This window comes from Falco peregrinus, chromosome 5 (genome assembly GCF_023634155.1).
Source record: "Falco peregrinus isolate bFalPer1 chromosome 5, bFalPer1.pri, whole genome shotgun sequence".
In the NCBI taxonomy this organism is placed as follows: domain Eukaryota; kingdom Metazoa; phylum Chordata; class Aves; order Falconiformes; family Falconidae; genus Falco; species Falco peregrinus.
Genome location: NC_073725.1, coordinates 99434625 through 99451031, shown reverse-complemented (window position 1 = coordinate 99451031; position 16407 = coordinate 99434625). Strand labels below are relative to the sequence as shown.

The following is a 16407-nucleotide window of genomic DNA, read 5'->3' as shown; positions in this document are numbered from 1 at the left end:
AAAGAAATCAGACAAATTAAAACATGCAACATTTCAATTAGCTGCTAGCAATACTTAATTCAGCAATAGCTGGCAATTTTCCTCATTAAAACCCTGCTGAATAAACACGGAGGGTTTTTTTCCCTACAGCTGGTTAATTTTTGAGGGTCCACTCCCCTATGTTGCTCCATGTGCCAGGACTTGCTACCTCTGCCCCTCACCCCGGTCCCAGCCCCCCTGCTCCGCTGGCAGCTCCGTGCATCCAGCATGGAGACAAGAAGCTGCCGCCGGTACAGAGCAACGTGGCAGCACAAGTGCTGGCTTGGGGGATAGGGACAAGCTCTCTGACCAGCACATCACCTCCACAGCACCTCTCCAGCATCCCTGGGCATGCAAAGCCCACCCAGCCCTGGGGCTCATAGCACGGGCCAGCTCCTGTCTGTTTTGACAGCTCTCTGCCCCACCGTCCCTGTCCCTTTGGGCCATGATCGATTTGATTGCATTCACTCCCAAAGAGTTTGTCTGCTCTGTTTTCAATTCCATCCCTAGCGCCCACAAAATGTTTTAACAGATATTATCAGACTATTTTTAATGGCTTGCTGCTCTGCCCGGCTCCTCGGAGTTGACTGCAAGCTGACAAATTGGCTGGAGGCCTTCATTTGCCAGCTCCGCTCAGAGATTTTATTACTTTTCAATTAGAAGCCCTGATACACTGTCAATCCTCCTGCTCAGCCAACGAGGCTCTGAGAGCTGAGTAAATCAGCTGGAAATTTGAAGAGTCCTCTAGCCCTTTAGCTGGTGAACTTTTTTGAGCATATGTGCTAGAAAGCATGTTTGAAATTAATGTTTTTTACTCCAGCCTAATAAGCTTTTCATCACTTTATGTCCTCTGAGCAAGGTGGGCACAGAGTGGACCTTTGGTCGGTGCAAATCCACGGAAGCTCTGCTGGCTTCCATGGAGCTGAGGGTCTGTCCCAGGCTTTTAAATGATCTCCCGGCTCAAGGCAGGGGCACAGACAGCTCCCTGCCAAGCGTGAGAACAGACACAGTGATTAAACAGCCTTCACAACTGTCCATAATCAGGGGCAAACTTACTTTCATTAATCACTCCGAAGCCACACCTTACTGAGTATCCCACTGGGTGCCTGCCCGCAGGCCCATGTGCCCCAAATCTCCCCACCTCAGAACAACCACCCAAAAAGGAGGCATCAGACATGGTGCTGCACGAGCTCCAGTAATCAAAAAAGTATGAGCCACACTATTTTTGCTCAGTCAGTGGTCTAAAATGTGGGGTTTCTGCCATGGGAAGGAAGATGACCAGCTGTAGCAATGCCTGCAGCAGCCCAGTGCATGGTCAAACCATTTTGCATCGGCAGAGCTGTGGGGCTGGGTGGGTGCACGTCACCCAGCCAGGGGCTAATGCTGGCATGGCAGGAACTGCAGATGTCTTTGGAGAATGATAATACACACATGGAATGTGTGGAATTAAATGGAATATCTGCTCTGGGCCAGATGCTTAAAATTCTTAAGAATAACTAGGAGCAGTTTAAAAAGGACACTCATACATTAAACTCACCTTCCCTTAATTAGAAAATAAACACCCCCTGCAACCTGCAATTTATTTTTGCATTTTGATTTTTCCAGTGGACTCGCTTTTAAGAATGAAATTTAGGAATCAAATGATGGCGAGAGCATTAACCTTCCTAGGCAACACAAAAAGAAAAGGACAGACCTAAACATATTGTTACTCTGCTCCAGACAGCTGATCTGTGATTTAAAATACTGCCAACATCAGCATATTAAATAGATTTTATGTATAAACTACCCTCTTTCAAAATGGCTTGTACAGTTTGAATGAGATTTAAAACAAAGTACAAAATGAGAATGGCTAATACTCATACCCAAACTGTACAGCTAATTTGTAAGTACTTTAAATTAATTGTTTCGGTCAAATACGGATGCTTTTTTGACCCTGCTCTGCTATTCTAGCTAAAAAGAAAGAGGAAACCCAAGAAAGAAAGTTATATGATGCTCCAGTAATTTACAATCCCTTCCCAAGGTGCTGTGCCAAGCTTGCTGGTGCTTCTTTGTTCGGGGCCCCAGCCAAAATGCTGCTGCAGGCCCACAAAAGTTATCTTACATATTTAGACAAGCTGCACAGAACTGCAGCTGAAAGGCGTTCGATGGTGGTCTCGGAAGGGAGGTTGCCCGCGGAGGTACATGGGCAGCAGAGACTCCACGAACCTTTCTTCTGGAAAACTGCAGACTGGCCTTTTATATTGCACTTGGTCACCTACATTACGGTCCTTTTTTAATGCTGCTGGGTTTATTTTGATCATTTTTATCCAGTTTGCATTTTATCCTGACTCCATTAACTAGCCCCCTGTCACACACGCACTCCCTACAAGTGTTTGAAATCAGAGTCTTAAAAATCTGCCAGTGTCGGGAACACAAAGATTTCAACAGCAACAACAACGACGACGATGAAAACCAAATGACTGTCCCACCATTTGGTCCTCCGAGGGCTGTATTTCTCTTTATCTAACTGTTATTTAAAAAGGAAGAGACAAAACGGTCATATCTCTATTTTTTTCCCCCCAAACACATTTCCCTGCCCTCTGTGTTTCTTTTGCTCCAGCAATAATTTTGGCAGATTTTGCTCTGAGAGCGGTGAAGTTAATAGCGGGGGACAAGCTCCATAAAAGAATTCTTGTTATAAAAGGCTTTAGGTAGCCATTTTATTGTAAGAATTTCTTACTCCAGATTTCTTTCTTTCGGTTAATGAGTGACTTTGTTTTAGTACCAAAGGCAACTGAACATCCAGTAAATTTTACGACACATTTGCTTATTAAAAACAAAACAAAAAAACCCAACAAACAAAAAAACCAAACAACTGTAAATTAAAAGGTGACTTTGTATCTTACTCATCTGGAAAATGTGTGCTTGTCATATCTGCTTGACATTACAAGAATGAAGATGTGGTTTGGACAGTAACAAACAATGACACTAGTCAACCTCATCAGGAGACATGAAATAAAGGAATGACAATGATTGATGGCAGCTATTCATTTACAGATATTTCTAGAAAACTCTTGCTGGCCTGGCCGGGCAGGGTGGGAGAAGTTTTCCAGCCTGCACGATGCTCGCCGGCAATGCACGGCGGCGGGCAGGTGACAGTGTGCCCACCACAACCTGCTGCGCTCAGCTGCGCGCTCCCAGGGGCGGCCGGGTCCCCTCCTGCTCTCACCACTTAAACGGAGCTAACGGACACGCTTGGGCTGCAACTCGTTAAAGAAATACCCAGAGGAAGCACCTAGAAACCTCATTTTGTTCGGCCGTGTGGAGCGAGAGTCTTTACTAGCAAACACTCGCGCTCTGGAGGGGGGAAAAAACCCCAAAACACCGTTCTGGGACGGCAAATGTCAGGCTGTTGATCATGAGTGAGCTGCTGGCAGTGCTGGCTGGTGACTTACCAAGTCCCCTCCTCACCGTGCACTACAGCATTGCCACCTCTGCAAAACGATACGTGTGTCCCCCTCTGTGTGTCCCTGCGTGGGTGCCTGGGGCTCTGCAAACCTCCTCCCTGCGATGAGCTGTGGCCGCTGCAGCAGGCTGAACTCGCCTCTCAGCTGGACAGCTAAGAGCTTTTTTTTTTTTTTTTTTTCTTCATATTACTCCGCGTTAGAAGATAGCTTTAAATTTAATTGGCTGTTTATTCCTGTGTTTTATGGTTTTTCCCCTGCTGCAAACAAATTCTTTTCTGCTTGAGTTACAATTTTAATAAACGATTATGAATGCTCCTGTAAATCACCAGACACACTAGGCACTGAATTGAAATCTAACTTATCTAATGTTTGGTAGTTAAATGAGGAAGAATTTGTCATATGCACTTACATAATTCCTTGTGTGGCAAGTTAAAAACACAGTTTTAGAACAGCTATTTAGAATATAAAACATTGTTTCACAGCATTTTTATAACTATTTAAAAGTATTTTGAATTAGATAGCTGCAGAAACCTGTGAATTTGTATGTCATAAGTTAGAGGCTCATGCTTCTTAAAGCACGTAGAAGTGATTTACAGGCTAGTTTTAAATTCATGCAACTTATGTGAGAACTGAATCAACATTTTAATTCTGCATTCCTGCAACGAAGCATCTGCAAGTTGACAATACAGAAGACACAGCAGCGTTCTCATGATATCTCTAACTATCTAAATAAAAATAAAGCAATTAAAGCACAAAACTAATAATCTAATAGGATAGCAGTGCATTGTAGTGCAAATACATGTAATGTTGCCAGACCCAAGTTCATTCATTCATTCACTCTTTCTTTCTTTCTTTCAAAGTGGCAAAAATCTGTATTTCCATAAAATTATGATTTTTTTTTTTTTTGGTGGTAAAGTCTGATAAGAATCCTCTTTGGAAATCCAAACATTTAGAAAAGAAAAAAAAGAAAGAAAAAAGAAAGTGTCTGCTGAGAAGGAATTCTGCCTGCTACCCAGGGGTATATTTATACACACACGCACATACTCACACACAGAAAAAAAAGAAGAAAAAAGAAACAAAAGAAGGAAGAAGAGGAAAAAAAAAAAAAGAAAAGTCTTGTTTGATGGCCAGGAGGGATGACACCGCCTGTTCCTTCTCATAATTGCATTCAGATACTCCGGATACATATTTGCCAGCTCTCATGACCCACTGATGCTATTCCCTCCTAAGGAAAGCAGGCACTCACCAGGTATTAGAGAAGCAGCTTACAACATCAATAAAGGATTTGTATCGGCTGTATTTAAGGCTGAACAAAGACTAAGGAGAAACTCTTTTACAGCACCAGTTTGGGCTTTTGTCTTTTCCAAAGTAGGTATTCCAGTGGGAAAATGTAAAATAGTAATTCCCCCGGCTTATTCTTTTGCAAGCATTGCTTTGATTGGTGACTGAGACCCACGCAAAAATGTTAATTTATGATAATTTGGGGGAACAGCAGCACCCCTCCGTGACTAATGTATTTAAGTTGGAGTGGGTCAGCATCTCCAAACCCGGGGTGACCCAGAGAGCTGTTGCTTGCTGCCGAAATCATCCCCTACTGAGTTTACGGGAGAGGGAACTATCACACCTCGACGATTCAGACTTATTTTCACAAGGCACGTGTGGAGGGTTTTTTGGGGGGGGCTTCTGTGGAGTCCTGCACCTCCTTTAGGTTTCTCAGGGTCTCCTGCCCTACCTTTCTATGCTGTGAGGTGTCCACGGTTAGCCCCGCACGCTGGTGTGCTACACCAGGCTAATCATCAGCACAGAGAGAAAGGATATTGTCAGAGTGCAAAATGATCTGTTTTCAGGCAGAAAGCAGTCAACTAGATGTAAATTCCATGAAACAAAAGAAGGTATTATTTACAGTTTTATTGTGATGTTAATTAATATTTACATCTCGGAATGAAAAATAGAAATGTTAATGATTGGCTTTGCTAAGAGGATCACTTGATGCCAATGTGAAAGCCAGGGAGAGAAGGCAATTATGCAAACATCACATGCATCCCAATTTCAGTATGGAAACTTACATTTCAAACCTCAATTCAGGAAAATAACATGGAAAGTTTGTACTACAAAATCTAAACATGAGAAAGATTTAAGAGAAAAAAAAAAAGCACATTGCATATGTCAGATAATCTAGTCTGATTATCTGAGCTGTGCTAGCTACAGGGAAGCACTTACCCTTGAGTCCAGCTAGAAGTTAGCAGGGTAAGAAGGAACAAACCAGAATAACATAAAGACTAGCAACAAGGCTCAGGAAAGCAGACAGGAGCCCTAACCTAGCAGCTAAATATTTGGGTTCAAGCAAAGAATGAAAAAGAAACTTAAAGAAAAATCAAACCAACTAAAAAAAACAAAACACAACAACAACCACTTACAGCTGAAAATTTCTTAAGCAGCTCAATAAACCTCGCTACTTATTATGGGGGAACAAATCTTTACAAATTCTCAAAACAACCAACTCTTTGTATATGGTGTGATTAACAGTCATTAAATATAAACAGACATTAAAAAATGAAATATAACCACAAGTGATACGTAAAACAAGTACGGACCAATCTTTCATGTTAAAAAGAATAACGTTTCACAAATAATAATAAAAAAAAGAACATTGAGCATGTTTGGGAATTTTGTTTGATGCATCACTAACACAGAACGAACAAAGATTGGTGCTTTCAGACAAGTGACCACTTTTATGAAGCTTAAATATTGCCAAAAGGTGTAATATGTATTGGCAGCATTATTGACTATAATACTGTGCATGATTTCAACAGTAAACAAGAACAGTTTTGGGTTTTTTCTTTTATAATGCGAACATTGGAGAAAAGCACAGCTTTGCGTGAATGGAGTTTTTCTTTGAAATTGTGGCAAAACAAAAAAAGCAAAACTTTTCACTCTAACAGGTATTGTTCACCCACATAAAAGGAATTGTAGAGTCATACAAAAATTAATGAATAGCAGGATCTATTTTTTTTTTTCCAGTACTTAAATTGCAAATAAAATAAACTCCACCCTGGTTCAGAGCTGTCTGTTTACTTCCAAGACAAGTGCTGCTATCAAACTGTGGATGAGAATTTGAGCGCTGCTCGAAGTTGGTGTTTACTAGAGTCAAAAGAAATGGGAACCAATGAATTCACTATTCTCCCAAGTTTCCCCAACAGCAAAATATGTTCTTCTCATGTTTCTGTTTAACAGACAGCTCCATCACAGGAGCGGAGGGCAGGATTTTTTCTGCATGTGCATGCATGCGCATGTGCCATCTCGGACTGCTACAACATGAAAGCTATAACAACAGTTACTCATCAAATGGCTTAACATTTACTTCTTTGCACATCCTCATTCACCATAGCCTCTAATAAGCACAAAAATTGTGGCAGGTATATAAAGATAAATGTACAAGAATAAAATATCTCACAAAAGTCCTTACCTTTCTGCGGGCAAAAAATCCCCAAAAACCCAAACAACAACAACAACAAAAAAACCAACAAAAAACTCAAGCCAAAAAACCCCCAATAACAAACCAAGACCCTTTTAAAAATGCAATACTTGATATGTTTGAATTTCAAGACTGAAGGAGCTGAGAAGTGCATTTGTGCATTTAAGACTCCCAAAAGCCATCATGTGTGGCATGCATGACTCACTTCTGCTTCTGATTATTTAACTGCTGTGCCCAATGACTTTTGTAAGGAGCATTGCCACGTACAAACGTTAAAATATGAAAAATGAGTAGCCTTTGCTGCTGAGATGAAGGTGTACTATGGCATGCTGCCCTCATCCTCCTGCAGGATGAAGGTCCTGTGCACAAAGAGCTGTCAGAGGGATCTAGATCCAAGGGAGGAGGAGGAAGGAAGACTTAAGGACAAAATACAGTAGCCCAGAGGATGCTGAAGTAGGAAGTCATCATCAGACTGATGAGCCGACTGGTTTCCCCCTTCCAGGCTTTGGCACAACACAGCCAAGAGGGTTTCCCAGTGCCTGCAGCAAAAAAGTGAGCCTGAAGACACCCAGCTTATGGCGAAAACACATTGTGGATGGAAAGAAGGTGATGGCATAAAAACCAGCCGAATTATCTGCACCTGGAGCTGGTATTGGCCTGAGAACAAGCAGGAGAAACTAAGGTCAGATCCTGACCCCCTCAGATGCCCTGCAGGGAACAGGGGGTGAAATCTTGGCTGTTTTCACCAGAAGCAAGGATGAGGGATCCCTGACTCCTGGCAGGTGCATGAGATGGAAAAATCCAGGTCAAACCTGTGGCATTTCTCTAGCTCTGAGCACAGTCAAGCTGATACAGTCTGCAGGACCATGAGCAGCACAAGTCTCTGGTGGACATGCTGGGCTGTGGTTAGGTGCAGAGGGGACTCCTGGGCTCAGTCACCGACTTCGCTGCTCCCTGGTGAGGACTAGGACAAGCCAGCTGCCCCTTATCCATCCCAGGTAACTAAGTGGGTTGGGGTCAGCTCTCCCCAGGCACACAGTGCTTGGCTCTGCATGGGGACAACGCACCCAAAGGTCCACGGCCCCGGGCAGCCCATTTCCTTCCCCCAACTCCTGGCAGACTTTGCTACAGCTGCTGCCAGGCAACTATGATGTGTCTAGGAAAGGGACCCTTCACCTGACCCCATATATTGGTCTGGCAAAGTGAAAACTCCATAAACATCAGGAATTTACCCAGCAGAAAAATTCTCCAGGCCTGATGCCTGCAAGGATGGGAGAAGGCTGGTGGGGATGGTGTTTCCCCAGTCTAAGTTCTCTCACTGCCCTTGTCCCAATCCATGGGGATCATGCTGGGACAAGCAGGAGCGCATCCTCTTTGCACCAACCACACAGCTAAGAGCATCCTTCAGCATCGCTTGTTAGGAGAGGGAGCCACAAGCAGCATCCCTCTGCCACTCTCCCTCACTACACTTCGCAGGCTTTTAGCATGTGAAAAAGCAGCAGTAGAAGGACCTCTGTGTGCTATTTCCAAAACCACTTTGACTAAACATTCTGGGCAGAGACACATACAATCCCTGGACAGCACAACTCAGCCAGGTCTCGAGGCTGATCACAGCCAGCAAATGTCTCACTCACAAGAGGCCAATTCATACCTCCCCTTCTGGCTTTCTGAGAGGTGTCCTTCCTTCCTGACCCCAAACCTTTACACCTTGCACCCCCAGAGTCAGTGACCTGACTTGGATGAACAGGATGAGGGTCACTGAAATGAAAACACTGACTGTAGGTTTTACCACGCTGCATCATGCTACTTCTCACAGCAGCAGCAATGCAAGACAGAAGGGAGTCCAAAATATGCAGGCATTTGGAGGACATAAATCAAAAAAAGCAGCAAGCAGAGGTTTTCTGCTGTAACATTGATTGTACATCATCTGTATGTCTTGCATTTTATTTCCTGTACATACTGACATGAAGAAGTGAAATCAATATAAAACACAGGCAAATGATATTGATAAGCAAGGGGCAGATTTTCTGAGTTCCCTACAACAAAACACTCCATAAGAACTTTACAAAGACTATTTTAAATGTTAAAATCTGACTTAATTAGTAGAATTTGCTAATATTTACTGATTTTCCTTATTTTACTTAGGTTCAACAATGCTAATTCTTAAATTCTGCTGAAACTAGCAAGAACTGCTGCATGTTACATAACGAAGGGGCTCCAGACGTGTGATTGAGACCTTCAAGAAAAATGAGTGAGGAGGCATTTGTGTGGTTTATAATCAAATTACATTTGCAAGACAAAAGAAATTGCTCTAAATTTCAAATTAGGCAAACTGGGTATAACTGCACAGGACATGAAGCATAGCTACGACTTAAAAGATGATTGCTTTAAATTCACATCTAACTGGCCTGCAAAGCAACCTGTTAAAAATACCATATGTTTTCCTACAGTTGAATATTCAACAGGAGACCTCTTTTTGTGTGTGCATTTCATACTTGCAAGATTTGCACCTGTAGTTCTGAGCACGTGATGCGTTTGACAGACAGCTAATGGTGCTAATGAATCGCTCTGATATGGGTGTGCAGTTTATTGTGTGGGGGTAAAGCACGTGTCTGCAGGAAGCAAGCTGGGTCTCAGGCTGTCAGATCCCAGTCTCTCCTCCATCAAGTATTGCACTTTAAAATACTCATTGACAAGTTCCCCAAGGAATTTTGCGTCTTGGGTTTGGTTGTGCTGAACACACAGGTTAACTGCTTCTGGATTCACTGATGTAAAAAGCAGCTTAACGATAATGAAAAAAATTTCATTTCAGAGTCAGAAACATGTATGTGAATATCGATTTACATCAGTGCAGAAAACCTTTCCATCAAAGACTTCTGCCCTCTAGGAGAACTTATTTACTTACAAAATTGAGAGATTGGGGCATCTAGCTGGGGTACATTTCCTCCTTTAGCATTTAGCTTTTGCACTTGGGTAGGCGGCACAGGTTTGTGAGACTGGCCGGTGGCTCGGTACATGGCTTGGACCCACAGGATACGGTCCTGCTCATCATCACTGGCAAAAATCACCGTGTCTCCTTCCTTCACAGCGTTGAAGAATGCTCTGCCGCCCTCCAAACCTGGCATGGGAGGAAGCGACAATGGAGTTTTGAAGACTCGGAGGCCAGCCAGGGGATCTCCCCCAGCTTCCCACCCCATCGCAGCCCCGGGTGCTCCCCGGCTACTGGCTGAGCTCAGCCCCTCCCCAGCACCAAACTCACCTGCAAGACAGCCCGCCAGGGCACCCTGCACTGCAATCACTAAAACAAGCCCCAACACACGCAGATTAATTGCTTCTCTCACCTACAGCCCCCTCTGTGCAGGTTCCATGCAAGCGGCACCACTGGAGCCCCATTAAAAATGGGTTTTGAGGGGATGTGGTGGGAGGTTTCCCATTAGGCTGAGTGCATCAGTGCACAAAAGGTGCTTGGGTGATGTGCTTATTTGTCTTTGCCCTGGTTCAGCACCCATCTTCCCATCTCCCTAACATGAGAATTAACCTGGAATAAAGGTCTTGGCAACCAACCTCCTGCGTCTTTCTTCATCTCCTCTGGGGATAACATTATCCAGGGCATGGTGAGCATCACCATGCTCAACGTGTTGCCCCACTGAAATAAAAGAAATGTCGTGCTCCTCCACTTGAAGAAGGGTCTCAACACTCAACAGGTACCTCCAGGTACCAGGGGGCTTTCCGTGCCTGCCCCTTCCACTCACTCGCATCCACCAGAGAGAAAATGGGGCAGGCAAAAATGCTGGGTTGCTCCCATAAATATCTTCTACAATAAAGACAGACATAGCTGCTAACCTTTTATTGAAGGAACAGAATCTGAAGGCACAGGTCAGAATTGTTACTCAGTTTGAGCATTCAGATCACTATCAAGTTTTACTGGGATTTAAGCATCTAATTCACTTAGACTCCCCAGAAGAGATGAGCCTTTCCCTCTTCTGATGCAACTCCTAGCTCAATTCCTTAGATCTATTTATAGTAAAGTCATGCATAGCTAATGATCAGTATAAACACAAACATATTTAGAATAATGCTGATCACAGTTCAGCTGCAAGCAGGGGGGGAGAGAGAGAGAGAGAGGGAGAGAGCACTCCCGTTTGGGAGCCGTACGCGGCGCGGCGAGCCCGAGCACCTGCGGGCACAGCAGCGAGCCGCCAGCCCCCTACCTGGCTGCGGGTCGGTGTAGTCCACAGTGTATCCGTCGAGCTGCAGCAGCTCTTGAGGTTCAGCTTTTTTCTCCCGGTAGCTGCACATAGCAAATGTATATTGACTAACCTGAAGAAAATCACAAAGCTAAGATGGCACCGGGTGATCACGACAAGGCAATGCAAAGCGCTTACAAACACTGTCCGCGGACAGCGTGTTTACAGGGACTGGGGGTGGTGGGGTAATTTTGACGGTCATCACCCATAGAAGACAGACTAAACTTTTTACCAGGCTTTTGCAAAGCTCTCTTTTAACACACCCTGCTGCAGCAGGCATCTAATTCTCCGCTTCAGTACGTACAGCGGTTTAATTTCCTCCCAAAGAGGAAGCTCCACGCTTTAAAACCCTCTATCATTCATCCCCAGACAAGTGCAAGAGTGACACCCTGTCACAAACAATGTGAGCTAAATTGCTAGGTGCCAGTCATATTAAAGCAATCTTAAGATCCCACTGATCTCGGCAGTTGTTGTCATCAGTGCTGTAAATGGCAGCTCTCACTCCTCTGAGGTACCATCTGCATGACACGATACATTCAATGTCAAGCTCTTGACGGAAGCCGACTCAGCTGCGGGGGCTCTGCCAGGCTCCCAAATCGCCTTTAGGAGGCCATCAGGCTGCATCAAGACCCAGCGGTACCCGCCGTGCTGCAATCTGGATGGTCAGCGAGCAGCGCATCCAGGGAGGAGAGGAGAGGAGAGGATTCTCCATCCCCCAGGCTAGGAACTCACGGGGAAATTTACTGTCAAATGATTTCAAATGACTTTGTTAAGGTTGTGTCACATCCTGGACGCCTGACGTAATTTTATTCATCTGGACATTTTCTTGACCTCTGGAGGAAACTTTAAAACTCTGGTGGATGGCAATGGATCGTGCTCGTCATTTTTTGGAAGTCGGCAGAGATCCTGAAAGACGGGAGAGCTGCTGGGCTGGGGGGATTTTGCCTTCAAATTGCCAAATTGCTTGGCTACAAATACACACGCAGCACCTCTTTTGGTGGCATCTATCGCTAATAAAATGTCATTTATTTAAGTCAGGGGACCCCTCTACTGGTAGAGTGTCTCCCAGTCGGTGCTCGGTTTCTTGCTGCCCTCTACGGGCTTCTGCTAGCTGCCAGCCTGCTCTCAGCAGCCCTGCCTGCACCGTGCCTCCCTCCAGGAACAGCTCCAAAAGCCACCTAAGAATAAACCCTATCATTAACACATTTGTGGGAGTAAGACTAAAAGTGATGCTTTAAGCATCTTGCATCCTCCTTAAAACTACCAGCGCTGACGAAAGATTGACAAGTAACAGACCAATAGCAGGAGCACACCAGTGCAGATTCTATGCTATGAACTTTGAATGCATACCATCGTACCGGCAACACAAAAATTAAAAAGATTAACACGAAGAAATCTAAAAATAACCCAGTGCCCCACAGCACAACATTCAGACGACTCCTGCAGCGCTCATTCAGCGGTACTCGCAGTATATTGCTGCCATCTCCTGGAGAAGCTCTTGAATGTGCTTGATTTATGGTAAGATGCTGGAGATCTCAGCTGAGCGGTGAGGATTTGAGGTCTCTGTGTTAGACAGCCTGAACTTCAGGGACTGCGTGATAAATTTAGCTCCTGAAATGAGTCAGGTGCTAACCTACTCTCACATTGATCGAAAACATTAATACAGCTAATGTTTTTTTCTTCTCCTGCACACTCTATAGCGACAGGTAAAATTCATTCAGTATTTCAGTTTCTTCTCCTCTGACCCTGAGCATGAGGTCTGAATTTCAGGCTCTCCTTCACATACAAATAATTCCTGTCATCTTTGGACCCAGAAAATATTCTTCATCCCTATCAATAAGCCAACCATACCAACAGAACAGTAACATATGGAAACACACGTAGGCATTTCAAAGCTTATACTGCTCACGTTAAAAGTTATAAACCAGATGCAGACAGTAAGCTCTGGTGGGGCCATCCTGGGACAGAGGAAAAGCAAACTGGTCGCTCCTGTCAGCATCCACATCATTTCCTTGGAAGAAGCTGCTCTACATCACTATTAGAAGAGACCTCTAAGAGAAACCTGCAGGTGAGTCTACGACATCCAGGGCTCATCTGCGTTCACGTCTTACTTCTTCTCTACTCATATGGCTCAGGCGCAAAGCCCAAGCTCAGGATTGCCCAGGCGCCTGCTGGCAGGAGTCAGGCGAGGGCCAGGCTGGAGGGAGGAGACAGCTCTCGATGGCCTCTGGAAAGGGTGCCAGCTGTGCCATGCAGGGCGCCTGCACCCAAACAGCTCCACTTACTGACTTCCAGGACTGGCATACCAGCCTGTCTGCCCTGTCCTGCTGCCTAAAGCATTTACTGCTTGTGGTCAGAAAGAAGCTGATGCCCTGGCTACCAGTGCAACGTGGCTGCTTCCATTTACAAGCAGTGGTAAAGCAAAACCTTCTGGAATGCTCGGTATGCCAGTGCTTCCCTGCTGAACAGCACTGTAGGGTCAAGTGGAGACTGCAGCTTGCCTTTCATCAGTCCTCTAAAATACTGTGCTTTAGAGTCTGCTTTCTGTAGAAGCTTAGAAGTGGCTAGACGAGTGAAACAGTTAATAGCAGAAATTAATCTTACAGCCTGCTGAATTCACACTGAACCATAGCTGAGCACGAGAGTGAGCGAGCAGATGGGATGGGAGAGATGAATGGTTTGAGTAATTGGAAAAAACACAGATACAAAGAGGAAACTGAAGGAAGACAGAGGAGAAATCTCTGCCCAGTGAGGGACAAACTCTCAAAGCAGCTGGGATTTCATCCAGGGACCCGACAAGGGCCAGGAAAGGAGCATCTAAGGAAGCTGAACTGAGCGAAACTAAAAGAAAGGAAATAATCCAAGGCTGCCCTGGCTGGTTCATTACAAAAAAGGGAAAACACTTTGAGAAATAATTACAGACAAAAGAACAGAAGGAAAAGAAAGTGGGGGAAAAGGAGAAAAAGACAAAGAAATTCAGGAAAGGGGAAGCAGACAGCGGGAGACAAATGCCAAAGTTCACTATTCCCAGGCTGCTAAATTAGATCTGACTTTGTTGGCACTTGACCATATTCTGTCACCAGCTATATAATCCAACTGATTAATAAATACAGTAGATATGTATTAACCAGTCCTGACTTCGTCCTTGTTTTTCCACCAGAGACTCCTGCTCTAGCGAGCACTGCTTTCCCCAGGATCCTGCTCAAACCTGTTAATTGTCATGCCTCACACTCCAAGCCCAGTCATTCACCTCCCCCTTCCTCGCTGTTGACATAACACCGCCCCACTTGGGTTAAATTCTTAAATGGACCTTTCCTAGATTAACAGCATGCATTTTGTCCCAAGGGAGAGAAACTGTGCTAAGATACTGCCAGCTGTAATACAGCTTCTCACTTTGATGGGAGACTCTTGTCCTCTGGTTGCAGCTGTATGTTGCCTCCCGAGCCCTTTCCTGACACAAATGAGCAGAGGAAATGATCTAGCTTAAAGAAAAAAAATGTGAAAACAACAATTTTCATATATCAGCATGTCCATTCAGCCCCAAAGAACTGCACACAGCAGTTGTCCTAACCTCCTCCTTCAAGCAGGAGGTGTGCCTGTGTTCTCCATGGGCAGGGCTGTGATGGGAAGCCATCCCGTGTGAGTATAGATGAGACACGCAGGACCCACTGTAGCCAGGTGTAATAAGCTGGGGCATCTGTTTGAGCAGCAGTTTCCAAACATTTCGTATTTATCATCAACACTCGAGTTTTCTCAAGAATCACTACCTATGCCCAGTTCTCAGCGAGGGTCTAACTGAAAACATGATTTAATATGATTACAGGGACCAGCTACGGGTCATTTACCTTGACTTGCGGACCATAGTCTAGGACCACTGGTGTAGTACACTGCAATTTTGCTGAATTATTTTCAAATTCTGTTGGTTAGCAGACTTACTGAACACTTACTTCGTTTCATTTTCTCCCGAGTCAGCCGAGTTTTGCTAAAAGCAGGAACTGTCACTGTTAGTCTAAATTATAATGAGTTCAGGGAGTCTGTCACTAGAACAATAGATCCAGGCGTAGACACTGCAACTGGTTTTAATCTGCAGAGGGTTGATCTGGTTCCAACAACATTCTGCAAACACCATCAGACACAATCAGCCGAAAACTGCTTCAAGCTACTCAGCAGACATGTCATCCAGGTACCATGGAGTGTTACTTCCCATATGCTGCCAGAGCACAGAAATGGGGTTATGACAAGAGAACAGGAGATTCAGTCTGAAATCTCAATGTAATTAATTCATTTGCCCTTAAGAATCATTATAAGAAATTTCCTATCACAAAGCCAGCAAACCCACCAGAACCAACAATAGTGCGGTTGCCAGTACAGCACATTAGACCTTGCAAAGAATTAATACAAGCTCTGTCAGCTATGAAAAATCCCAGCTCTTGCATGATCAAGGGTCTAATTGGCAAACTGGCTGAAATGCGTGTGCTGTGCTCAGGCAGCTGATATAGCAACTCAGGAAACACTTCTAACATCTCCGATGGATGTACATTTTCTTTTCTAACCAGTCACAGAGAACTTTGCCCTAAACCGCTCCATTGCTTTCGCTTACCACTGCCACTGGCATTACTGTTGCCTTTACGAAGCATTTTCCTCACTTGTGATGCTGCGGACCATTTCCATCCAAGCTCAGGGCCATATTCTGCCATCACTTTCACACTGCATATCTCAGGATTTAAAATTAGGCAAGTAACGAGTCTCTGCCATGTAATTTACATCTAATCAGTATTCTGCTCTTCTGCTGCTCATCTCAAAGGGTGTCTACGAGAAGGGTGGGCAGCGTGCAGAGAGGACTGCGATTCATTCGGAAGAGAAAACTATCCCTTCCTAACGCACGGGTGCATGCTGGAGGAGCATATGCACCGGCTCTGCCAGCCGCACCATGCTGCAAACCTTCCCCAAGGGACTGAACCAAGTCCACCCAGCACTGCCTGTGCTGGAGAGGTGCAGCCCAGTTCCAGAAATGGCACAAAGGAACCGCTTTCACCCACTACACCCAAACAAATCACCTCCACTCCTCTACAACCCTCGCAGCTACAGACACAGAAGGTGCGAGGGATTATTCCACCCAAATTACAAGGCAGTTATTGCTCCTTTCCCCTCCTCTACAGGCCTTACACAAGCCAAGTAGCAGTGGAAATGCTCCCTCCAGAGCTCCTTTTTCTGCATACGC

General features: G+C 44.8%; 1 protein-coding gene across 16 annotated transcripts in view; it reads right to left on the bottom strand.

Moving 5' to 3' along the window:
- Nucleotides 1–16407, bottom strand: part of CADPS (calcium dependent secretion activator) — a 220801-nt gene that overhangs the window by 89618 nt on the left and 114776 nt on the right. For all 16 annotated transcript variants that reach the window (XM_055804351.1, XM_055804350.1, XM_055804353.1 and 13 more), the window contains exons 10-11: nt 11151–11259; nt 9845–10057 (exon numbers count right to left, since the gene is read on the bottom strand). In XM_055804351.1, coding sequence (XP_055660326.1) covers nt 9845–10057; nt 11151–11259 — 322 coding nt within the window. The remainder of the gene's footprint in view (nt 1–9844; nt 10058–11150; nt 11260–16407) is intronic.